Source organism: Oncorhynchus tshawytscha, linkage group LG11 (assembly GCF_018296145.1).
Source record: "Oncorhynchus tshawytscha isolate Ot180627B linkage group LG11, Otsh_v2.0, whole genome shotgun sequence".
NCBI classification, from domain to species: domain Eukaryota; kingdom Metazoa; phylum Chordata; class Actinopteri; order Salmoniformes; family Salmonidae; genus Oncorhynchus; species Oncorhynchus tshawytscha.
The window spans coordinates 505,852-531,499 of record NC_056439.1 but is presented as its reverse complement, the minus strand read 5'-3'; the positions used below and the strand labels follow the sequence as shown (position 1 = coordinate 531,499).

The window sequence follows — 25,648 nt, the reverse complement described above, 5'->3', positions numbered from 1 at the left end:
GAGTTGGTTAGGGTTTACCATAGCGTCAATAGTGAGTGACATCACTCCCCTGCAGAAACTGAGTCTCAGCCATTACGATGCATTTAATGGATGTACTTTGAAAGGTGAGGCAACGTTTTCAGCGGTCAATTGCCTTTGTAAATGGCAACCTTATTTCCTTAACACTAATGATCTACTTTTTACGTGACTTGTATGTACAGTAAGTCGCTCTGTATGAGGGTCTGCTAAATGACAAAAACATTTAAAAGAATGTAAACTTGGCCTTGATTTTTGTTTTCATATTGTACCAACCAACATGCTTTCACTTGTCACTAGGCAGCATAGGCCTGCAGTGTTAAATATAATGGAGCAGGAGGTGAGAGGTGGTTGTTGTCAGCGAAGGTGACTGTCTGACTGTGCTAGGCAGACTGCTGCAGCTGACATGTGTTGGTGGCAGTGCCAGCAGCACGAGCGGTGGTAGCCCGGGACTCTGCCCTGACATGTTTGACACACACTGAACACAAGCCAGTGTGCCTGGCTCAGTCTTTCCTCTCAAAGGTAGCAGCTGTGTGTGTTTATATATGTAGTTGGGACAGCTGGGCTCTGGTCACAAATTCCGACACAAACGGCCCCAGTAACCTCTGTAATCAGTTATGTAACCCAGTCAGTCAGTGGGTTATGATTCGTCTCGTGGTGTTACGTTGGTTCGCTACACTTATCAAGACAGATTAAACCCTTCAAGTTAATTTCCTGGTTTACTGTAGTGCATATCCGATTCCAGTGCCAAGTTTGTTTTCGGTCTTCTTTGTGTGCATCTCCTGTTCTTGGCTCATGCCTGGGTGAGTCAGTTGATTACGAGGCCAATCTGTGGTACTCCTTGTTGAGCTGCTGACATCGTAACACACCCCCTGAACCATTCACCACCCCACCTGGCTCAATGTGGGAATATCTGTTCAATGTGCAGGTAGGCCCTTTATGAAGAAGCAACCAAGCTAAAGTTGGCTGTAACAGCTAATTTCCCCCGCAAGACTAGCACCATGGCTAAATCCCTGACCTGTCCAACCAAACACTGTCAGTTTCCACTATTAGGACCAACCCAAGAGCTTATGGTTAGCAGTGGCTATGTAGTTAGTGGGTCCTGTTGTTGCTCCAAACGGACTGGACTCCGCTGTTCCAGCCCATTGGTCCAGCAGGGCACACGCTGTGCCACATTAGCCCTCGTTGGCACACGAGCCAGGGCCCATTTCACACTTACAAATGACTTCAGCGTCACCTTTCGCCTGCTAGTCAGTCGCTGGCGCTGGTATCCTAGGAACAACACCGTCCTATATGTTCAATTGACGGTTCTCTCTTTTGCTCCAAATGCTACTGTGGCAGGCATCCCAAAAAGCCCAAGGCCTGCCTTGCTTAAAGTTGAACTATTTGTTTGAAACAATAAAGCCTCCACCCGCTTCTGTTTTGTTAAGGAATGGACCTAAAGAAATAGAACCAGTCTCATTCATAGACCGACCAGCCATGATATCAAAATGATAGTTTTAACCATGTTTTGAGGCTTGTTTGTTTACATTTACTTAGTTAACAAACATGGGAGTAAAACAAGCTGATATTTTGGGTGCTGATGGGTTATGACAGTTGAACTAAGTTAATGGGTATATATCATTAATTTATAAGACCAAAAATGATTGTAGTGCAATTTAAGGATTCTAGCTTTAACTCTCAAACCATCAGATATGTCAAGTATATGGATGTGCTTAAGTGTGCCATTTATCTACCCTGGAGGACCATCCATAGCCATCTGCGCTCTTAAAGGCTCTTCAGGTGCATTAGCAACCTTTTTAATTGCAATAGAATTAGCCCTCATAAGTGCAGGAAGAAGCTACTATGTAGTTAGCAATGATAAAGAATATATTGAATATTATGTTGCTCGGCCCATATTAACATAGTATCTCAAAGTAGGAACGCTGATCGAGGATCCAGGTCTGGCCTGTCTATGTAATCGTATTCATTAAGATCTATCGAAAAGGTGAAACTGATCCTAGATCGGCAGCAGTCCTACTCCAAGGTGCTGCAGTCTCACGGTTGTTAAACACCAGCCAGCTCCTCCAGCTGTCTGGCCTCATTTCTAGCTACAGTACCGGAGCTTGTCATTAATCACTGTCCTCAATGGTGGCATAATGTCCCATTCTTCTTCTCTCTTCCCCTTCCAGAACATTCTTTGATTAGGATTAGAGCCCGGTGGAACTCCCCAACCAGCTGGTGCGCTTATCCTTCTGGAATGTTCACTTTCACTATTACATCATCATTTGGTTGTTTATTATGAGAGGTGCCACAGTTAGACTATGTAATAGATGTTAGTTTGTTAGAACAGTCGAGGGCGGTTGCACAGAGATTAAGCCCACGCCTGGACTACTTTAAATAGCTTTCAAAGAAGATTCTCCATTATAAACACTAAGTACAGGAGTGGTTTTAATCGGGGTCCGTGTGGATCACTATTATAAACCAGACGCTAGGCCACATCATGCTGTATGATGGGTTGGTGTTAGGTTTTAATCTGGGTCTGTGTAGATCACTATAATAAACCAGACTCTAGGCTACATCATGCTGTATGATGGGTTGGTGTTTGGTTTTAATCTGGGTCTGTGTAGATCACTATAATAAACCAGACTCTAGGCTACATCATGCTGTATGATGGGTTGGTGTTTGGTTTTAATCTGTATCTGTGTGGATCACTATAATGAACCAGACGCTAGGCTACATCATGCTGTATGATGGGTTGGTGTTTGGTTTTAATCTGGGTCTGTGTGGATCACTATAATAAACCAGACGCTAGGCTACATCATGCTGTATGATGGGTTGGTGTTTGGTTTTAATCTGTATCTGTGTGGATCACTATAATGAACCAGACGCTAGGCTACATCATGCTGTATGATGGGTTGTTGTTTGGTTTTAATCTGTATCTGTGTAGATCACTATAATAAACCAGACGCTAGGCTACATCATGCTGTATGATGGGTTGGTGTTTGGTTTTAATCTGTATCTGTGTGGATCACTATAATGAACCAGACGCTAGGCTACATCATGCTGTATGATGGGTTGGTGTTTGGTTTTAATCTGTATTTGTGTGGATCACTATAATGAACCAGACGCTAGGCTACATCATGCTGTATGATGGGTTGGTGTTTGGTTTTAATCTGGGTCTGTGTAGATCACTATAATAAACCAGACTCTAGGCTACATCATGCTGTATGATGGGTTGGTATTGTTGCCAACTTCCCAGTATGTCAGTGTTGGTACAGTAATCAAATCAAATCAATTGATTACTGGTCACGTACACAATTTAGCTGATGTAGCAGATGCAGAGAATGGTTTACTAGCTCCTAGCAATGCAGTAAAATGTAAACTATCTTTTTTTTTTACACTGGTAATCAAGAAATATCAGCATAAATCAAATTATCAGCCAAATAGCACTGCATGAATTTACACAAGATCTACTACATCATATGTACAGCAGTAGATATGTCAAGACTCCAGTATGTAAATACATATGAATGGGCAGACGATTAGGTAGTTGGGAATCTTTAAAACTCTGGGCCCCTTTTGGCCCCTATCTATCAGGCAGAAGGTTCAAGCCCTGGAGCTCCAGATATTCCAGGGGTCAGCTTGATAAAGTCAAGCCCAACAAAGGCCACTGTTCTCTGGATAGGAGGCCAGGGCTGAGGGCAGGACCAAGGCCATAGCCAGGAATGTGGCGGTTGAGGGCCCTGTGCCCCACCCACTGTTACCCCCTTCCCTAACGTCTGTCCCTGTCACTCTGATTCACCCACCACACCCCATAACCAGTCTTCAATGGGGGAGAAACCCCCAATGTGGTAAAGTGCTTCAAGTATATTGTATTAGCTTTCTCTCTCCCGCTTATCTTCTTTCTCACTAACTCTTGTCGTCCTCCTTTACCTCTCTCTTCTCTCAGACACTCCATCTCTCTCCCCTTCTCCCCCCTCTCCTCTCTGTCTTTGTCTCTGGGTCAGTGGGGCCCTGATGGCAACAGTGTGACTCCACTCGGATGGCATTCCCCCATCCAGCCCTCCCGGTCATCCCCTCAATGGTGTCTCTGTCTGGCTGGAGGCTGGAGCGGGCACAGGGGTCTCTTCCTGCATCACACCCTATCAGAGGGCAGGGGAGGGCGCTTGGAGAGAGGGAGGAGGGGGGGACAGCTGCTGCACCAGGGGCTCCTCTGTCTTGTCACACCCCGTCCCACTCCACTCCCCCAGACAGTGAAGAGTCAACACACACTTGGTTACTACTTGGATTGTTTGGTTGGTTGTATGTAAGGACTGATTTGGGATCAGTTGAGATCTACTCTATCGTCTTGGGCCTTGTGAAGTAGATCAACTTGGATTAGCTGTGTTCTGTGATCAGTAACGACTGCTCTCAGATCAGTTTGTGGGGACTATTGGATTATTGACTGTTCTGTGCCTCATTGACTACAATGGAGGAGAGGACAGTAACAGGGGTTCAGCACTGCTAGAGTCTTCATTGCCCCTGCTGGCCTTTTCAGGATCGATAGCACAAGGTAGGTCTGTGCTGGCCTGGTTCCAAATCTGTTTGTGCGGTCTTGCCATCTCTTATGGTAACTGTCACAAGTGTTAACTGTCATAAGAGTTGGCAAGACGACACAAACTGATCTGGAACCAGGCTAGGTCTGTGGACAGTTACTGTCTAACACTGCTGCTATTCAGCTACTGTGTGCATCACACACTGTCATGTGTGGTTGTTGTGAAGAGCTTTTTGGACTGTTTTCCACTGACAATAGAAAGTATGTGTCAGCGAGATGCCATTGGCTGTCTGGCTGGAGACACCAATGGCATTTCTGGTTGCGTGCAGTTTCACTGGATAGGAACATGGCAGGGGTTTACAGGGACCAGGTTAGCTAAGTGTTAACTAGAGGCGAGGTGTGATGAATGGAATGGCCACATGGGGTGTGTGGGTCGGTGGAGAAAGAGCTTTTGAGAGTGATTCTCATTGCGCATGTTCTCACACAGCTCTCCATCCCTGACCGTTTTCCTCGCACCACTACACACTGTCTACTATCATGCTAATATGGGAAAAGCACCCATGAATCAAGTAGGCTTGCAAAACTCACTCTGTATTGAAGCTGCAATGAAACACCACTCAAACAAGGCTTCTTCAACAAGCTCTTAACCAGCACCTTTGAAACTAGTCAGACCAGCTGGTACTATGGACAGCAGCAGAGTGGCAGGTAGCCTAGTGGCTAAGAGCGTTGGGCTCGTAACTGAAAGGTCTCTGGTTCGAATCCCCAAGCCAACTAGGTGAAAGATCTGTGTTGAGCAAGGCACTTAACCATAATTGCTCCTGTAAGTTGCTCTGGATAAGAGCATCTGTCAAATGTCCCCATGTCTGTTTAAACCAGGGTTGTTTTCATTAGGCACCAAATGGTATAAAAAGCACTGAAACGGGAAGGGACTACCTGAGCTTGTCCAATAAGAAATTCTTAGCAAAAATGAACACGACCCAGGCCTGGCCTAACCTCTCGCTCTTCCCCCCCCAGTGTAACCTCACCCCATGGCCCTGTCTGTGTCCCCACAGGGTAACCTGAGCCCAGAGTGCTTTGTCATGTACCAGAGAGAGGGGTCGCACTCCTTTTGTCTGACCGCAACAGAGCAGCACAACAACAACATGCTAATGTGTGCTGCTTGGGTTAGGTTAGGCTGCAGTTCATGCTGGACAGGACCAGTTCTACACAGACGGAGTTTATTGCTCTGTGTATTGATATCTAGAGGCTGTTTTTGGTTGTTCATGTTTTATGGTTGAATAAACAGTGATTATTAAATGTTGATATTTTAGGGCAGAGTTTCTTGTGGAGCATACTGTGTGGGAGCAGGGCGGGGTCAAGCAGACCTCTTGAACCCTGCGACGGGATGTTTACTTCATGACTGTAAGGAGTGTTAGGGTTTTTTGCAGGGTTGTGCCATGAATGTAGGTCTATTAGAATTTCGAAGTGTGTGTGAACGTGCATTTCTCTGTTTGTGTTTCTGCCGTGTGTGTGTGTGTGTGCGCGCGCACGCGCCCGCTCGCCCATGTGAAGTTTCTCCTTCAGCCAGCCTGTTTATTTCTCCAGGGTCGACTCTCCTGTTGACAGAGTAGGACAGCAGGACGATGCTCTTCCCACCCGGAGTTCTCTCTCCTCTCCTCCTGGCTGTTCGTCCCTACCCGGAGCTTGGCCCGCTAACAAAGGGAACTCTGTGGATGGAAAAACAATTGAAGGGAGGGCGAAAAAAATACACAGCATTGTTAATCCGGTTAAAATCTTAACCCGAAAAAACAACAACAAAGCTTTTAGTTTGCATTCCTCACAGGCCGTTGCTGTGCTCGGGTGAGGCCAGGGCTCTGATCTCCAAGGGGAGTTGTTTTTCTACTGGTTTGGTTTCCCCTCCTAGTTTGAAATTCCATGAACAGCATTTGTTTTCTGTTATGTCATCTTTTGTATCCAATTTCACTGTTCAATATTCAATACCTCTATCAAGTGTCCATTGATAGGCAGTCTATTTCGCTCCACAATATTGCTCAACCTGAAGCGGAGTGATTAAGCACAATTAAAGCTGCAATCTGGGTATGAATCCTTCCAAAAAACTCAAGCTTAGCATAAGTGACTCAGCGAGTTGGTGGCTCATAGCAATTAGCCACAGTTTGTTTTCATCATGTGCTTTTTAGCCCCTATTATCCTTGAGTTAGCTTCTCCTAGTTCAGGGAGCAGGTTTCATTGAACAAATTAACAAGGTGACAAGACATCTAGATGGGCCGGGCCTCATTTGTAAAAAAAAATAAAAGCATTAGTGAGCAGACTCCTGTTTAGGCATCTCACTTGGTTCTGTCTCGTTCCCTCCTCTGACTGACTTTCAGATGGTAGTGCCTGATGATCATTGACACCTGGGATTTTTTCTTAGTGCCTTTGTGCAACTAAAACTAAACCACTCCACATTGTCAACCCTATCCATCCCACAGTCTTAAATCTGCCATAGAAATAGAATGGGTTTCTATTTGGATAATTTTTCTATGCAATATCCCATTGTCTGGGTCTTGTGCCCTGTGTTTACACCCTATCTGCCTTGGAAGCTCTGTGGTTGTGTACCAAATGGAACCCTATTCCCTATAGGCCCTGGTTAAAAGTTTGGCACTATATAGGGAATAAGGTGCCATTTCGGACGGAACCTGTGTCTCATAGACAAATCCTATTGTAAAATCCTAATTGCCTGTGGCCCTTTTTAGAGTGGTTGGTTGTGCTCTTCCGCAGTCGGGCTACTAGACCTAACCAGACCAAACTATGTCTGTCTGTGGTGACTGTTGGCTCTGGGTGTTCCAGACACACAGTTCTGGCATGTCTGTCCTAGTGGGGCTCAGAGGAGAGAGATGGAGAGGCTGTAGAGGGATGGATTGGGATATAAGAAGAGGGGGAGAGTGGGTGAATTTTGAACACAGGCATGTCCTTGTGTGGCTTACAGGACCAGAGGAAAGAGCGATAGAGAGGGAGGGATAGCTAGAGGGAGAGTTAGAAAGAAGCACACAGAGGCCAGGGTGGAAAAACAAAGCCCCTGTCCAGCCTTTGGTCAGCCAGGAATGGAGCCGTATGAGCGAACACAGTGACCTTTCTCTCTCGGTCCGTCTCTCTCTGTCCCTCTTTCTCTCTTTCGCTCTTCTCTAGTCCCCTGAGCCACTCTAGGACAAGGCCATGCCCAAAAATGTGGGTTGTTGTGAAGTCTTCAGGGGTTTGTTAAGCTTTTCAAGAGGGAGTGGGGGAGGTTTTCGGGGTGTACTGTGGAATTTTTAAGTAAGGGATGCTATGTGAACAGATCATCAACATTAAAATGTCTCCCGTCTCTCTGCAGGCATGGAAGAAGCGGTGGTTTGTTCTCCGCAGCGGCCGTCTCTCGGGCGACCCAGACGTGCTGGAGTACTACAAGAATGATCACGCCAAGAAGCCCATCCGTGTGATCGACCTCAACCTGTGTGAACAGGTGAAACACTACTTATGCTACGGCTGATTAGGGCCCGGAGTTTGTTACTCTGGACCCTAGTTATGTAATACGTTTTTTGTCAGGTCACGTGATCAGGGAAAACTAATGGTCCTAGTAATGCTACAGTACCACTAGCTAATACTGCTAAAAGGCAGTTATAACAGTAATGACATTGACTGTGGCTTATTGCTACTGTGGCTACAACGGATATTGTTACCCCTATTGTTTGTTATGCTAATGCTAAGCCCTACTGTAATGTGGTTGGTAATGCTACAGCTACATGCCCCCCACAGGTGGACGCAGGGCTCACGTTCAACAAGAAGGACCTGGAGCACAGCTTCATCTTCGACATCAAGACCATCGACCGCGTCTTCTACCTGGTGGCCGACACGGAGGACGACATGAACAAGTGGGTCCGCTACATCTGTGACATCTGCGGCTTCAACCCCACGGACGACGGTAATGATGCTACACACATCCCTGCGCAGGCACGCACACACGAGAGGAACTCAGATGTGTCTATACAGTGAGAGAAAGGCAGAAATGCAACAGAACAGTGATATGCATGAGGAAACGGTAGTCTTTCCCCACACGTGTCATTCACATAAGGATCATATCCTGGTGTAGTGTAGGTTTGGACACTGTGCCAAGCAGCCTTTGTTTCCAGCACAGGCTTAATGAGGCCTAATGAGCCGTGTCTTCAGGTGGGTTCACGTTACCACGTTTCCCTGTATTGTATAATTAAAGCATTGTGTGCCCCCCCCCTCCCTCCCTAAGCTGAGCCCCACTGCCACTTTCTCTCCTTCTCTACCTTTATTGTTCCCCCTTTCTCAGTTGCTCTCATTTGTTTTCTCTCGCGGTCTTTCTGTCAGTCCTATGTTCTCCCTCTCATTTGTTCTCTCACATTCGTTACTTCATTTGCACGCGCGCGCTTACTCAGGGAAAAGCGAGTGAGTGGGGCCCACCAAACCAGAATTGTGGTTTATTTAGAGTTCCTCTTTCTACGTCCATTCCCACCGTCATCAGTGGGGCCACATACAGGTGCCTCCGGACCTGAACTTCCCTCTCAGCTGACATGGGAGGTACTGTCGAGTTCAGGGCCTAAAATTACCTCTATTTTTTTATATTGAAAAATCTACCAGCCACTCAAAACGGATGAGCATGCTTTGTAATTTTTCTAAAACAATACATTTATTACTAGTAAGAAGTAATGTGGTAAATTTAATTAAATTTAACAAAACTATCACAGATGAGACCGATGTTAACCTGTCCCTTTAAGAGCAGGGTTACCGTGGAAACGCAAATCCAGTCTTCATGTTTGTGCCTGTGAGATTGAGTCTGACTAGTAAGAGAGTGTCTTGTCCTCTCTAGCTGTTGAAACCCAAACATAGAAAAACAACCTAGCTTGTGAACAAAACAATGTAAATGGCCAAAAAACACAAGGACAAAGTCTCACATCAGTAGACTGACATTTTTCTGGAAATTAGATTGTTTATGCCTGTGGGTAGAGCTTCTAAAAATGAATCTTTCACTCTTCAGGTGCACACAGCCTCCAGCCCAGGCAGTGTTGCAGCAGAGGTGGTATAGGCTATATATGATTCGTAGTTCTTTGACTTTGTGCGATTCATTTACCAGCTAGGAAACAAAACCAATGCCAAAATCTACCTGCATTTTGCAGCTGGTGCGTGTTAATTTTAGGCCGTGGTTGAGTTGCAGAAATGGACCCTATAATCTAAACTCACTATTGTAATGCATGTGGGTTTAATCAGAAGGTTAGAGGCCCTAGTTGAGGAGAAATGACCTGGACTATGATATCAGCAGTACCCGCTACATCTATGACAACGGGGCGACCATGTTTCCAACAAGGTCAGCTTCACTCCTTCCTCAGTGTTGTGGCTGTATCCTACCCTCCCTGTTCTAGTGTAACTTCAACCACAACGTCTCTATGGGGCCATTTTGGAATGTTGAGTTTATTATGGTTTCAAGCAGCAAGTTTGTCTTAATACCCGTGCAGATTTCTGTGGTGGAGCGGCGTGGCTCTCATATTGCCTTGGCTACTGCTCTCTGTGCCTCGCGAAGTCTCGCTCGTTGATCATACAGCCCAGGGGACAGTTCAGCCCACTCCCGCGCCCAGGCGAAGGTGCACCGTGGCTGGGGAAATGTCAGCGAGTGGAGGGGGCTGGAGCAGCAGGGCTGTATCCCAGCGGTGTGGGAGGGGGAGATGCTGCTGCCTGGGTGAATCAGCACATAAGACCAGACAAACAAGGGGATGGAGAGAGTGAGTGATAGTGTATAAAGCAGTATAGTAGTGAGGGGAGAGTGGTAGGGAGAGAACTGAAGAGGGGAATGGGGAGAAGAGGCGGAGAGATGAAGGGATGCAATGTATAGGGAGTGATTTAAGGGCGAGAAGGAGAGTGCACAGGATAAAGCAGGAGAATAGTGACTGATTGGGGCGCGATTTGAGCGAGAGGGTGTACAAGAGAACAGTGGAGGAGAGGAAGAGCGGGATGGGACAAGCGGGAGAGTAAAGATTCAGAGAGCAGCTGTGATCTCAGGGTGCGCATCCTTGAGCTTGAGCACTTAGGGAGCCACTCAAAGATGGTGTACGTGTGCGTACACTGAGAAGTGTAGGTGGGGAGTAATGCAGGCAGAGAGAATACATTATGAATAGAGCCCAACCAAGCACAGTAGTCTCCACACAGACCTATATGGAGAAGGACAAGGCAGAGACCTTGAGGAAATGCTGTCTGGCCATGGTTGGGATTCAAAAGGCAAAACAGATTTGGATAAAAATATAGCTGAGTATTAATGGTGTGAATAACATTGGCAGATACAACAGCTGTAGGAAGAATGGAAGCATTTGGGTTTGTTATATTTTCCTCAGTAGATTCCATCAAACTGTAATGTACATGTAATGCTACATTTTAATTTCATGGTTGTACTTCTCATGCGTAATCATTGATTGTGAAGACTTGACAGTCTAGTGAAAGTCGGTGTTTGCGTGGTTCACATACGTGTGTGTGTGTGTGTGTGTGTGTGTGAGAGAGAGTGCGCATGCATGCCTGTGTATGTACAATGTGTCCTTCAAGTCTGACTCATCACCTGTTTTGTACTGATGTATCTTGCGGTATCTCAGTCATGTGTTCGGTATACAATTCCCACTACTCTGTAGTGCTTTTATAGAACATTATACTGTTTTCTGTACACAAACAAGTCAGAAATCTAACCATACAAACACCTATAATCTCACAACAGAACATGTACGTTTTGGAAATAACTGTTGTGCATGGCAGCATTCTCAACATTGTCCTAACTATGTTCTGACTGTCTCCCCTCTTCTCCCTCCCTCCCCCCTCTTTTTTTCCCCACAGAAGCGGCAAAGGCTGCCCACCAGGCGGCCAGCGGTGGCTCAGTGGTGGACACGCCCCCTCACCCTGGCCTGGGGGGTCCTCCGGCCATGCTGACCAACGTGCCCCCTCCCTACCAGCCGGTCAGCGTGCGCCACCTGGACTCGGAGTCCAGCCTGGACGAACCCCAGGACTACCTGTGGCTGGTCAACTGTGAGAGCAAGAAGCCAGAGCCCAACAGGTGGGTGTGGGGTCCATGATGTGACAGGGCAACTCTGCCATCAGTACAGAGTGGAGAGGTGTTGTGACATTTCCCTCGGTGTTTCTCTGACATCTCATCTCCATCTGTCTCCTGTTAGAATGTACTTTAGGTTTGTCACTCTTGTTTTTTTTAATATGAAGTATGGTGTCTTTAGCCTCACCCCACACTGCTCCCCCCCTGCCCTCTCTCGCTCTCCTCCCCCGCCCTCTCTCGCACTCCTCCCCTACCCTCTTGTGTGCTTTAGTATGTTGTGTGCTTTAGTAGGTCTCTTGTACTGTCTCTATATGTTGTCCATATTTCAGTGCCTCTTCTCTCTTGTTGATGTGGTTCTCCTCCTCCTCTCTGTGTGTGGTGGTGTAGCTCTGTGACTCCTCTCCCCCAGGAGTACCTCCTCCTGGAGGAGTGTGAGAGCAAAGGGGCTCCTTCTCCTCCCCAGGTTAATCAGTGAGTCTGGAGCAGCCTGTCTAGTGTGGAGTGACACACACACGCATGCATGCATACACACACACTTGTGCACAAAGTCACACAGGTTCAAAAACATGCACATATATATGTAGACACACATACACACACAAAACTAACCCAGCACTTAACCTCTGGGATTGATGTGTTTGAGAAGTGATCATGAATCCAAAATGAAGCACCTGGCTGTTCTCACAGGGAAGTGAGGAATGATCCAGAATAGCTTAATATGTCAATAGACCTTTGGCAAAGGACCGTGCAGTGTTTGACCCTGCATGTTTTGAAATGATCCACAGGATGAAACATGGATCATTATACTGAACCTACAACTCAATACGATCTGCTCAACAACATATCCAGTGGGCCTCAATAGGAGTTATTGGTGGTTCTGTTGCTGTAACCCATATCACTAATCTATGTTGAAGTGTGTGTGAAATGTTCACACATCATTCAGCCTTCTGATGTTTATATATCTGTGCCGTTGCCACAGAGCCCACGCTGAGTGTTCCAAGTCAACCTCGTCAGAGACGGACCTGAACGACAACGTCCCCGCCCACCGCACGCCAACCTCCACTAGCTCCTCCTCTAAGCACGCCAACGGCTTCTTCTCCTCTGTCCTGCCCCCTCACCCCTCCTCCGCCTCCTCCATCTATGACTCTCCGCCTTCCCGAGGAGGCGACCTCTCTTCCAGCCTCTACCACCTCCCCCGCTCCTACTCCCAGGACACTGTGCTCCTTCCCAAGTCGGCCTCCGCCTCCTCGCCCCCCGTCCCGGTCGACGGCGACGCCCCGGAGCTCTATGTCTTCAACACGCCCTCGCGGAAGCCCTCCATGGAGACTCAGATGAGGAACCTGTCGGTTAGCTACGATATTCCTCCCACACCAGGCAGTAACTGTACCTATCAGGTGCCTCGAGGTCCAGCGAGTGGTGGGTCTGAGGGTGGGGATGGGATGCCTCCGCCCCGGCCCCCCAAGCCTTCCCTCAGCTCCCTGACCCCGGGGCACCCGCCGCCCCCCGCGGAGCGCTCACCCACGGACACATACTGCGTGCCGCGCTCCATGTCGGAGACGGATGGGAACTACTGCGTGCCCACCAGCGCCGGGAACAAGGCCCTGAGGAGCAACACCATCGGCACCATGGACTCATCACGCCTCAGGAAAGGTATGGCTCATTGATTGATCTTGATTAATTGTTCCTGATTTATTAGTCCTGTCAAATAGATGAGAAACATATATAATTGATCACAAGCATTCCATTTCACTCTCACTTTTTGCTAAGTGACAGAGTACCACATCCTTTCACTAATCATGAGGCTAAGTGATATATGTGTGCATCATTATAAAGGCTAAATACGCTAGCTAGCAACGACAGGATGTTCATAACGACACATGGCTGGTGTGTGCTGTTGTCAGCCAACACTATCATCTGCAGAGCAAAGCAAGAGTCTAATCCTCCAGGATAATTATCTTGATGCGACAGATGTGTTTTTGAATGGCTAATTACAAATACTTTTTCACAGCTGAAGACTGCCTTGCCTCCAACGACATCTGGTGTAGCAGTATTAGTGGTGTTCGGTTACCATGCAGACAGACAACACATACTTCAGAGTTTAGGAGAAAGCAGTTTGGTGTCTCAGTCCCAACCTCCATGTACAGTCGATGCTCCCAACCCATTTTCTCGACTAGCAACAGAGAAACAACACTGAGGCCCTCTCCTCATCACCCCCTCTGGTGGTGGCCTCTGGTAATCCCCCCCAAAACAAAACAAAATATAATAATATTTTACTTGTTGAAGGACAATCATTTACACAACCAAAAAAGCATCAGAGGTTAAAGTTCAAGATAAAACATTATGCCCAGCTACATCCGGTCCAAGTCTGTTCCTATCATTTTTAACATGAAACGGGTCTGTTAAACTAACACAAAGACATTTTGCAAATGTCCCGGGATTCCCCGTTTGTCTAGTCCGTTGTGTACCAGAGTAGGCTTTGCTTGCCTTGGCTTTAGAGTCTGGCGGCCTTCCAAGTCGTATCATCCTGTTTGTCTGAAATCCATTAGTGTGAAGTTACCCATGATGACCAGAGCAAGAACGGCAACTATAGTCCAGCTGCATTAGTGCCGAGATGAGACTTCCCTGTTCAACACTTACTGTGGTTCCAGTGGTGCATTTGTATTCCCTTTTTATTTAGTATTTAACCCCATTTTGATTCATAATGCTGTAAGCCCTACCTAGACTACTATACTGTTGGTTATGTTGTGTTTACACTGGTTTTAAATGTTCTGTCATGTTTGTTGCAGATTTGGGCTCCCAGGACTGTTACGATATCCCTCGGACGTTTCCCTCTGACAAGAGCTGCTCGTTTGACTTCAACGAAAGCTTCAACAGCTACTTGGTCAGTCTTTACACGACATGCTCCTGAAATCAGTTTAAAACGATCAACGTAAAGGACCTCTCACATTGATACTGATCCTTCCAAGTATTGGACTGTTATGACGATGGAGTTTTGAAGTGTACTAAGGTGCAGATTAAGATAAGGGAAGCTTGTATGCTCTTACTACTTTTCTTGTGTGTGTGTGTGTGTACGTTCTTTTTGTCTATGCCCTCATGTAGCCTGCCTCTCTCTCTGCCCCCCCTCCCCTCCAGAAAAACAAAGGCATGATGCCAGTGGGCAGCCAGTCCATGGAGGAAGTTGACCAGAACTACGTACCCATGAGCGCCAACTCCCCGTCCCACCACCGCTCCGGTAGCCTGTCGGGCTGTGAACCCATCATGGAACCCAACTATGTCCCCATGACCCCGGGCCCGGGCACCTTAGAGTTCTCCCTGGGCAAGCAGGTTCCCCCGCCGGCCCACATGGGGTTTCGCTCAAGCCCCAATACCCCACCCCGCAGGCCCATGCTCATCAGCGATTGTCAGCCCCCGCCCGTGGACCGCAACCTCAAACCGGACCGCAAAGGTGAGGGGGGCAGGGAGGATGGGTGGATGGCTGGGGGGTGAAGGGGTGTGGCTGTGAATGGGAATGGGGGTGTAAAGGGGTGTGTCTTTGAATGAGAGAGAATCTTGGTACGTTTGTCTTTATCTGCTGTTGCATCAACGTTTTCACAACTGCTTGTCTCTCTAAATCCTGGCATTCAACTCAAACTCACGCACATTTACATGTGCTGGCTCATGGTTATGAAAGGCAGATTACCATTGCATTATTTTGAATTATAAACTGGGTGGTTCGAGCCCTGAATACTGATTGGCTAAAAGCTGTGGTATATCAGACCGTATACCACGGCTAAGGACTGTATCCAGGCACTCTGCATTGCGTCGTGCTTGAGAACAGCCCTTAGGTGCCCCTGAGGTGCCTTATTGCTTAAGTACAACACTTCAAAATGTGTCATTATACAATTCCTGTATGGCATCAGACAGGAGTGCAGATTGTTGATGCTCACCCTTTGCTCCTCTCCTCAATGTTGGCAGTGTTCTAGACCTCTCTCAATGTACACAGTGTTCTAGACAAAGCCTCCCCCACCCTCCTCTCAGCCTTCTCTTTTAGTTTAGCCCACTAGCCTATCCTCTCCCTCTCACCTCATCCACCCTCCTCTCAGCCTTCTCTTTTAGTTTAGCCCACTAGCCTATCCTCTCCCTCTCACCTCATCCACCCTCCTCTCAGCCTTCTCTTTTAGTTTAGCCCACTAGCCTATCCTCTCCCTCTCACCTCCTCCACCCTCCTCTAAGCCTTCTCTTTTAGTTTAGCCCACTAGCCTATCCTATCCCTCTCACCTCCTCCACCCTCCTCTCAGCCTTCTCTTTTAGTTTAGCCCACTAGCCTATCCTCTCACCTCCACCCTCCTCACAGCCTTCTCTTTTAGTTTAGCCCACTAGCCTATCCTCTCACCTCCTCCACCCTCTTCTCAGCCTTCTCTTTTAGTTTAGCCCACTTGCCTATCCTCTCCCACTCACCTCATCCACCCTCCTCTCAGCCTTCTCTTTTAGTTTAGCCCACTAGCCTATCCTCTCCCACTCACCTCCTCCACTCTCCTCTCAGCCTTCTCTTTTAGTTTAGCCCACTAGCTCACTAGCCTATCCTCTCCCTCACCTCCTCCACCCTCCTCTCAGCCTTCTCTTTTAGTTTAGCCCACTAGCCTATCCTCTCCCTCTCACCTCCTCCACCCTCCTCTCAGCATTCTCTTTTAGCTTAGCCTGCTCTCCTCATTTTCTATCCCCCTCACCCCATTCAAAGGGACCTTTGTCCCTGAGTTCAGGGGGCCCTCTCCGGGGCTTTGGGGGAGGTGACCGGCCTGGGCCACCATCACCATGGAGCGCCCAGAGCGGTCACCTCTATCCCCATTGTCGTGCCCCCCTCTGAAAGGGCCTCTTTGATGAAGCAACAACCCCCTCCTGACCCACCAGGGGACATTTCAATCTAGAGCAGGAAGGATTTGAATATCCCACGGGGGAGGCAGACCCAAAGCAGAGGTCATTACCAGTCACTGTCAATGGTAGAGAAGAAAGGGGAATATGATAGAAATCCTGAAGTCAGTCCCTCTCTGTTCACGGCTTAGAGCTTTAACTTTCAGGTCACTGACTCTTGGTTATTTTCATTCCTGTGTCTTCCATGGTGTCATCATGGGGTGCTGGATGTGAGTGGTTCGGTGCAAGGACATGTTAGACTGGAATGTTACTGTAGTCAGGGGCTCCTTATTACGGCGACAAAGGGATCGGCAAACAGTTGCTTGAGTTTTTCATAACCATGGGCCATCACCGTGAACTTCCATCTCAATGCAATCTCTGTCCTCACCTAACCACCACTGCTATCCACCTGCTGAGTTTCGGACCTCTGTTGTCCAGCCTGTGTGTTCTTGTAGGGTTGTTGTGTTCTGTTGGCTTCAGGGTTAATCTCTCGAGCCTTCCCTCTGGCTCGCTGGCTCTGGTACAAATCCCAAATCAAATCCACCGCTAGACCCTATGCACTTGGTGGAAGTTTGACCATATTGCTTTAACAAATCAATTCCTCTCAGATCTCCACAATTGAATAGGGTCCAGGGGTCCATTTGGGATTGGGCCTCTCTTGCTTGGTTTGGTTCTGTAGGCGAGGTCTTGTGAGGCTGAAGCATCTGTGGTCGATGCCAACAAGTAGCATCATTCACTTTCCTTATGGCTCTGTTCTAAATGTCTGCCATGGTTTTATCTGGGGTGCGCTGTGTTCTCTGGCTGTAGTGAGGGTTATACATGAGGTTATAACGTCGGTCTGCTGGTGTACAGATACATGTGCGCTTTTATTGTCTGCTGTTGTGGATGTGTTGTTGCACTAAAAATGATCTTCCACACTCATACTGGTGCATGTTGTTGTCCTGTCAAGTCTGAGGCCAGCCATGTTACAGGGTTCTGACTAGAGGGAGTACAGCTACGACCGGAAGTTAGTTTTTCATAGCTGGTTAGGAGAATTGACCCAGCAGGTTAGGAGACATAAGTTAAGGTTAGGAAAATGCTCTCCTAACCTGCTATGAAAAGTCACTTCCGGTCGTAGCTGTACTCCCTCTAGTCACAACCATGTTGCGTGGAGTGAGGTGCATGATGGGAAATGTTAGCGGCCGCTGTTGCCATGGCGATGGTCCTGTCTATACTGGTATACACCAATAGGGACGAAGCCATGGCAGGGTGGAAGTAGTGAGTTGTCTCTGTCTGTTGATCTGTCGGCTTTGCATGGCAGGGTTTTATTAAAATAGGGGTTACAATGATGTCATCGTTTTATCAATGATGGTAATGTGAAAAGTCTTCTTTTTTTAACCAATCAGGTCAGAGTCCTAAAATAATAAGAGCAAAGGGGGTTGGTTTAGAGCGAACCGACTCTCAGACCGTAGGGGAGTTCCCAAGACGACGCAAGGGTAGGTACTACCAAACAACGACGCCTGAAACTTGGTTCTGAATACTCATCTCTCATTCTCTCCGAACGTGTCTGAACTCAACGCATGCTTCTGAATGTTCTCCTGTGACCTATGACATCACCATGGTATCCTGTCTCATCCAATCAACTAACTCCTGGACCAGCGGGGACCCTCTTCAGTTCAGTTGTCGTTTCCGATTCCACATTTTGTTCTCATAACACGTTTTTGAACCTCACCAACACCCTAGAGATGTTATCCTCTAGGCTTCTTCAGGAAATGGAGCAAAGATCATATCTCTGGGTGGAAGATCTCCAGTACGTAGGAGAACGTTGTCAGTGTACTAGTGTACCGCACCAACAACCAAATCTCAAGCCCACATATTCGAAGTAATCAATAGCATTTATGATTTACACCAGTACAGTAATTGATTCTTAGGTTAGTGACACACACAAACACACCAGTGATGGACTGTTCTAACCAACTACCTCTTGTATTTTTAACACTGTTCCGCATGCTCCTGTTTCAACATGTAATTCTATCATGTGCTCTTTATTGTATTTGTAATGGAAGAATGTTTATTGCTCAGGTACGATGAATTATATTTTCCCCTCTTTATGTTCTGTTCAGATATGTGTGTGTATATATATATCTCTCCGGATTGCATGAAGGGTGTTTAGTGCTGTACTGTAGGCTGAGAAGTGTTAGTGCTGCTGTCCTGTAGACTGCAGCACCAGATGGTGTTTTCTAGCCAGGCTGAGGGAGCTATGCTGAATGTGTTTCTATAGCACCCGGGTTGCCAGATTGGGCTCTGTTACGTTAACCATGCGGGAGCAGTTGGCTGTGGACACTCAATGTGGACGTGTTCTATAAACCTATAACCAATTGATTACATTTTTGTATTACACTCAACTTCTCATATTGGAATCTAGCCTACAGTTTTAGTCTTACAAGGAGGTATTGTGGCTTTTAGGGACCTCTGTTGGCCAAATGAAAGCCTACATCCCCACCACCTTTTGTATGGTGGAATGGAATGTATTGTGTTGCAATGATGGTACGTGATGAGAGAGATTGACGGGGGTGTTTGCCCCTCCCCTCTACAGCCAAGCCCGCCCCTTTGGAGATCAAGCCCCTACCTGAGTGGGAGGAGTCATCGGCACCTGTCCGCTCGCCTGTCACCAGGTCTTTTGCTCGGGAGTAAGTGTCTTACCCTTTGACCTTTCACCTCTACAGCAGCTCAGGGTCAAAGTGGCCCTTAGACACACATCTAGGATTATTGTCGCTCACCGCATACTAACCATTTGGGAGTAAAACGTAAAGCTGACCTTAGGTCAGTGTCAACTTAGTTGAATTCCTTTCTACTGCATGTGACTATAGGTTTGGTATTCTATCAGAACACTAACCCTCCACGCATGACTTTAGTCACCTCATAACAAATAGTCATGTCTTAGAAATTAGCTTTTTGTCTTTTTCCAGTGAGTCATTTTTTCTCTGCAGGGAACTCTGCAGGCACTGCTGCAATTTGTGTGTGTACCGACGGTGTGTTAAACAGTGTGTGTGTGTGTGTGTACCGACGGTGTGTTAAACAGTGTGTGTGTGTGTGATGCTGCTCAGTCCCTCCAGGTTCCCCATGCCCCCCAGGCCTCCCTCGGTGCATAGCACCGCCTCCAGCACCGACTCCGAGGACTGTGATGAGAATTATGTAGCCATGGTCTCTAAGGCAGACGAACTCGTATGTAACACACGTCCTCAACTACTCTCTTCTAAAATATTCATGTTAAATCATACAATGATTTATGTACATTTTCCAAAAAAACAACTTGTCACATTAATAAGCTAATGTTCCACATAAAGTCAGTAGCCAATGAATGTATTGCAATTAAATTATATATTTTTATTCATGGTAAAGTGCAGCATTTGCAATGTAATTTGTCTGATGGCATATCTATCTTAGTGGGCTGAATATCCATAGAACATCAGTATGCAGAAGAATTTAAATACCTTTGGTCATGTAGTGTATGTGGACACCTGCTCTTCCAACGTCTCATTCCAAAATCATGGGCATTAATATGGAGTTGGACCCCTTTTGCTGCTGTCACAGCCTCCACTCTTCTAGGAAGGCTTTCCACTAGATGTTGGAACATTGCTGCGGGGACTTGCTTCCATTCAGCCACAAGCATTAGTGAGGTCGGGCACTGATATTGGACGATTATGCCTAGCTTGCAGTCGGCATTCCAATTAATCCGAAAGGTGTTCAATGGGGTTGAGGTCAGGGCTCTGTGCAGGCCAGTCAAGGTCTTCCACACAGATCTCGACAAACCATTTCTGTATGGACCTCGCTTTGTGCACGGGGGCATTGCCATGCTGAAACAGGAAAGGGCCTTCCCCAAACTGTTGCCACAAAGTTGCTCATTGTATGCTTTAGCATTAAGATTTCCCATCACTGGAACCTAATGGGCCTAGCTGGGAACCATGACAAACAGCCCCAGACCATTATTCCTCCTCCACCAAACTTTACAGTTGGCACTATGCACTGGGGCAGGTAGCGTTCTCCTGGCTTCCGCCAAACCCAGATTTGTCCGTCAGACTGCCAGATGGTGAAGTGTGATTCATCACTCCAGGGAATGCGTTTCCACTGCTCCAGAGTCCAATGGCGGCAAGCTTTACACCACTCCAGCCCACGTTTGGCATTGTGCATGTGGCTGCACGGCCATGGAAACCCGTTTCCTGAAGCTCCCGGTGAACAGTTATTGTGCTGACCTTGCTTCCAGAGGCAGTTTGGAACTCAGTAGTGAGTGTGGCAATCGAGGACAGACGTTTTTTACGTCCTACATGCTTCAGCACTCAGCGGTCCCGTTCTGTGAGCTTGTGTGGCCTACCACTTCGCGGCTGAGCCGTTGGTGCTCCTAGACGTTTCCACTTCACATTAACAGCACTTACAGTTGACCGGGGCAGCTCTAGCAGGGCAGACATTTTATGAACTGACTTGTTGGAAAGGTTGCATCCTATGATGGTATCATGTTGAAAGTCACAGAGCTCGTCAGTCAGGCCATTCTACTGCCAATGTTTGTCTATGATGATAGCGTGGCTGTATGCTTGATTTTATATACCTGTCAGCAACAGGTGTGGCTGAAATAGCCAAATCCACTAATTTGAAGGGGTGTCCACATACTTTTGTGTGTATATAGTGTAGTCTGACTTCACTTCAAAACATACTACTGGTTTTTGTTAGTGTGATGACATTGAAATGATGAGTCCACGTTTCTTGTTTCAAATTTTCCATGTTAGTATAGTATACCTAGTAAAAATCATAGTCCGTTATCATCCTCCTCGGCCTACCAAACCTCATATTTTATGGAGAAAGAGATGGTTGCCACAGAAGGACTCCTCTTCAACACTTCTATTTTCTTCACCTCTTCTTTCCCTCTTCATCACTTGTCATCCTGCTTTTTTGTATTTTTCGTTTGCGCTTTCACTCTTTTCCCCCTGCAGGTATTCAGTCCATCTGGTGGACATCTCCTTCCCCCTGCAGGTATTCAGTCCATCTGGTGGACATCTCCTTCCCCCTGCAGGTATTCAGTCCATCTGGTGGACATCTCCTTCCCCCTGCAGGTATTCAGTCCATCTGGTGGACATCTCCTTCCCCCTGCAGGTATTCAGTCCATCTGGTGGACATCTCCTTCCCCCTGCAGGTATTCAGTCCATCTGGTGGACATCTCCTTCCCCCTGCAGGTATTCAGTCCATCTGGTGGACATTTCTTTTTTGCTCCTTCTATTCTTCTAACTTGTTTTTCTTCCATCAGTTCTCAAGGACCCTTTTTGTTGACTGGTCAGATAAAAATGATTTTCCCTGGCTCAGACTCCATGATCTGGTGGTGTAGGCATGTGAACACAACCACGGGTCTCTTTCTTTCCCACTTTGTCTCCCAATTTGTCTCACCACTGTTTAGTCTTCCCGCTGTTTCTAATCTGTCTGAATACAGCAAAAATGTCCTAAATATATATTTTTTTAAATATATATATATATAAATATTTTCCCGGTGGGTGTCAATAAATTGAACAGCACAATCGCTGTTTAACGTTGTTCCGTTCTCTCCTAAAGGAAATTCTTAACTATACTAAATTGACTGGTTAACTTCACCAACAACAAAATGGGTAATTTCCTGTATAGTATGTCTGCTTGATTGTTTGTTTTCCAGGTCTTTATGACCTTTTTATTGATATGTTTTCCCTTATCATTTCTTCGCCTTTACCTAATGTTTACATCCTGTTGCTTTTTACACTCATTTATATTTTTTCCTAGTCCCTCTCTTCCTCTTCCCCCTCTCAGTACAGCCTGTGTTGTTTGACCTCTGACCTTTCCCTGCTGTCTCTGTAGAGAGGAGTCCTTCTACTGCACTGTCCCCATCACCCCTGTTAAGAGGGAGATGGAGGGCCTTGACACCGTAGAGGAGGTGAGACGGGTTGCAAAAGTGTGGTTAAACAAGCTGCCTGGGTTGCCAGTTTGGAGCCTAACCGGAGATGCCCATAGAGCCTATGCTCTCACTGCATGGCGTGGGTTGTGGTGTAATTTCCCCCCAAAACCCCACTAAGATTTCAGACACCATCTGCAGTGGTAGTGTACATGCTGACGTGACTTGAGGTTTGCGTAATAACTCAATGTAGTGTTTAGTAGTAGACTGTCCTAGAACTGTCTCCATTGTAGCTGTACTACCACTCCTCTTGCCCACTCCTAGAGTGTAGCACTAACATTTAACACTCTGTGAGTGTCATCATCCCCCTATCTCCACTGTAACATGGTATCTCCCTTGTTGCTTAGAACATGAAGCTGGGTGCGCCCATGACGGCGGACGGGGGGAGCAGCCCAATGGTGAAGCCCAAGGGAGACAAGCAGGTGGAGTACCTGGACCTAGACCTGGACCCCGGCAAGTCTACCCCACCACGGAAGGTGAGACCGATCTCTCTCTCTCTCTCTCTCTCTTTCACTCACTCACTCACTGTGACCTGTGTTTCTTCCTTTCCAGAAGAAGAGTAATGGGATTGGTCTGGCGGTGTCAGATGAGCGGGTGGACTACGTGGTGGTGGACCAGCAGCGGACGCAGGCCCTCAAGAGCACCCGGGAGGCCTGGAACGATGGACGCCAGTCCACAGAGACAGACACCTCTACCAAAGGGCCCAAGTGACCCCCAGCTCACCCCACGCTGCTGGGCCGCAGACATTACTCCAAGCTCGGGCCCCGGCCTTCACCTCCTCCAGACTCCTAGTGCCGAAGTGAAGGGGCCGGCGGACCTCCAGGGCCGCTGAACTGTCTTTAGTTTACACTGCCATCAGTCAGTCTGAGGACAGAACAGCGACAGCACAGCGCCCCTCTGTGGCAGACAGGGGGTATGTGCCAGGAATAAGCTGAATGCAGTATGGATGCAAGTAGGTTTGATTGATGTATCAGTCCTCACCTGCCTGATATGGGGACTCTGTAAAGACATTACCACATCCACAAAGACTTGGAGTCTGGAACACTTACTGCCACTTATGGTAGATTTTTCCTCTAGTTGGTTGGAGAATGACCAGGAGACAACTTAAAGACATTTCCTTTATGATTAAATCACAACACTGTGTGACACTGTCTGGAGTCTGTTTTGGGAGAGAATGAGTCATCTCTCTTTCAGAATGCTTAGTGTCTACTTAATACTTTACTGCCAAGGTTGCCTAGTTTTGCTGGTAGGAAATTGGGCCATTTTTCTCTTGTACAGGTCTAATATTATCCAAAACATTGTAAGAGAGAGAACCAGGTTTTCTTAGTGAAAACTTGTTGTGAATGCAAGAAAATAGAAAACAAGTAACTTTTTTCTGAAACGCAACTGACCAAGTGCTCAATCAAAGGTTTGGATTCACTGAAACGTCATTTAATCGTCTGAGAAATGATTCTCTTCCTCGTTTAGTTTTTAGTGGAAGAGGAAACGGCTTTATATTTGCAAAACAAAAAGAGTTGTACAAAGTGTTATGTATATAAACAGAAAGTGTCCTTTATTCAACACTATATACGGTGTGTGGTAATTCTGCAGGGTGGAATTCTATACGCTCTCCGAGATGGTATCGGGACATGTGATATGAAATGACAGAATCAACTGTGACAGCTTAAAAACGGGAAGCTCCCCCGACACTTTCTGTGAGTTATGCAAAGGTATCAAACGTAGGTTTATAGGAGAGAGAAATCAGGTACTCATTCAAATACTAATAACAGCTATTTCCATTTCTAATTTATTTAGAGTTATCTCAACGATAGATGTCCAAGTAATCTATAAACGGACAGATTTGATGCTATAGAGCAAAGTGCTGTTGAAAATGCCTTCTCAACGAGCGCCAGTCAATTTTGTTTCAGGAGTTTTATTATTGTGATGGCGTGTCGATTTCATTCTCTCTTAGGTTTTAATTTATTTCAAAAGGATTTACGTGCACACCGTTCTGGGGTCTGATGTATGTATGCCTTACGATCTACTTTACTTGATATGTCTTTGTAAATAGTGACACATTGTGATGTTTTACCTAAAAAGAAAATACTTCAGAATCGTAGTGTTTTTTTTTCATGACTATTGGCTTTACTAACTTTCCAGGGACCCTATTCACTGTCTGAGTAGGAGTGCAGAAGCCGCTTTCCCAAAAGCATCTTAAGGCTAAATGCATTGTTAGAACCATAGGATCCTACGGTTCTAATGATGAACTTAGCCTTGAGATAGTTTTGGGAACCCGGCCCTGGTTTAGGATCAGGTCTCCACTGTCGATGTAATCTTAGTCATTGTAAAAGGCAAACAACTGATTCTAGATCAGCACTCTTAGGCTGAGATTATTCATGAATACAGGCCCATTTCTCTCTCAAAGTCCTAAGCATGTTTTATCAGGAGAATTAGTCTTTGCTGTATATATTTGCACCAACTATTCCAGCATGTATCATTTGAATTGAAAAACTGTGCCTGTACTGTCATTTCCATACTACTTAATTCTCACCATCCCATTGCAGGGTTGTCTTGTCTCGAGACCAACTGCAAAACGTTGATGCTTTATTTTTTCTTTAATGAATCAAAAGAGAAACATTTCCATTTGAAAGTAAACTAAATAAAACAACCTTTTTTGAGTCTGTTTGTCACCGACACCCTACAGTATGTCACCTATGTTAAAAAAATGTTGGCGTACTATAGGGAGGAAAACAATGACAGAGGAAAGAGAAAAGAACAAAGGCCAGGAAGTCCCACCCACTGAGGCTGGTGGGAGGAGCTGGAGGACATGCGCATTATAATGACTGGAATGGAGTCTGACATGGTTTGTGTTTGACCGTCAATTCCATTCCAGCCATTACAATGAGCCCATCCTCCTGTAGCTCCTCACACCAGCCTCCTCTGGACCACAGACATTTCTATAGAGGAATGAGAAATGGGCGCACAAAGTGATGTGCTGTACTAAATTGTGCCATTCTGTTTCAGGAAGTGTCCAAATGCCTACCACTTCCCCAATCAATGATTACCTCACCTGTTCACTATTCTCTCATTTTAATTTGATAGCTCTCCATTTAGCCACCAAGGGAAAAAAAAAATCTTCAACATGCAGTAATTTACATACAAATCTAATCTCTCACATTTCAGTAATTTCCCTTGAAGATTTGGAGCAACATGTAATCTGGATGAAAAGGGGACAGTTGTCAATGTA

At 46.5% G+C, this 25,648-nt stretch overlaps 1 protein-coding gene across 12 annotated transcripts in view; it reads left to right on the top strand.

The window, feature by feature from the left end:
- LOC112236864 (GRB2-associated-binding protein 1) overlaps window positions 1-25,080 on the top strand; it is a 68,162-nt gene extending 43,082 nt beyond the window's left edge. For 7 of the 12 annotated variants that reach the window (XM_024405461.2, XM_024405462.2, XM_024405463.2 and 4 more), the window contains 11 exons: window positions 7,881-8,009; window positions 8,303-8,468; window positions 11,381-11,597; window positions 12,571-13,241; window positions 14,378-14,472; window positions 14,724-15,036; window positions 17,864-17,953; window positions 19,054-19,147; window positions 19,565-19,682; window positions 22,770-22,898; window positions 22,975-25,080. In XM_024405461.2, coding sequence (XP_024261229.1) covers window positions 7,881-8,009; window positions 8,303-8,468; window positions 11,381-11,597; window positions 12,571-13,241; window positions 14,378-14,472; window positions 14,724-15,036; window positions 17,864-17,953; window positions 19,054-19,147; window positions 19,565-19,682; window positions 22,770-22,898; window positions 22,975-23,133 — 2,181 coding nt within the window. In that variant the 3' untranslated portion in view covers window positions 23,134-25,080. Of the gene's footprint in view, window positions 1-4,214; window positions 4,550-7,880; window positions 8,010-8,302; window positions 8,469-11,380; window positions 11,598-12,570; window positions 13,242-14,377; window positions 14,473-14,723; window positions 15,037-17,863; window positions 17,954-19,053; window positions 19,148-19,564; window positions 19,683-22,328; window positions 22,405-22,769; window positions 22,899-22,974 lie in introns of those variants that run through there. The other 5 variants (XM_042329635.1, XM_024405466.2, XM_024405464.2 and 2 more) reach the window with 5 other exon arrangements.
- The last annotated feature ends 568 nt before the right edge of the window (window positions 25,081-25,648 follow it).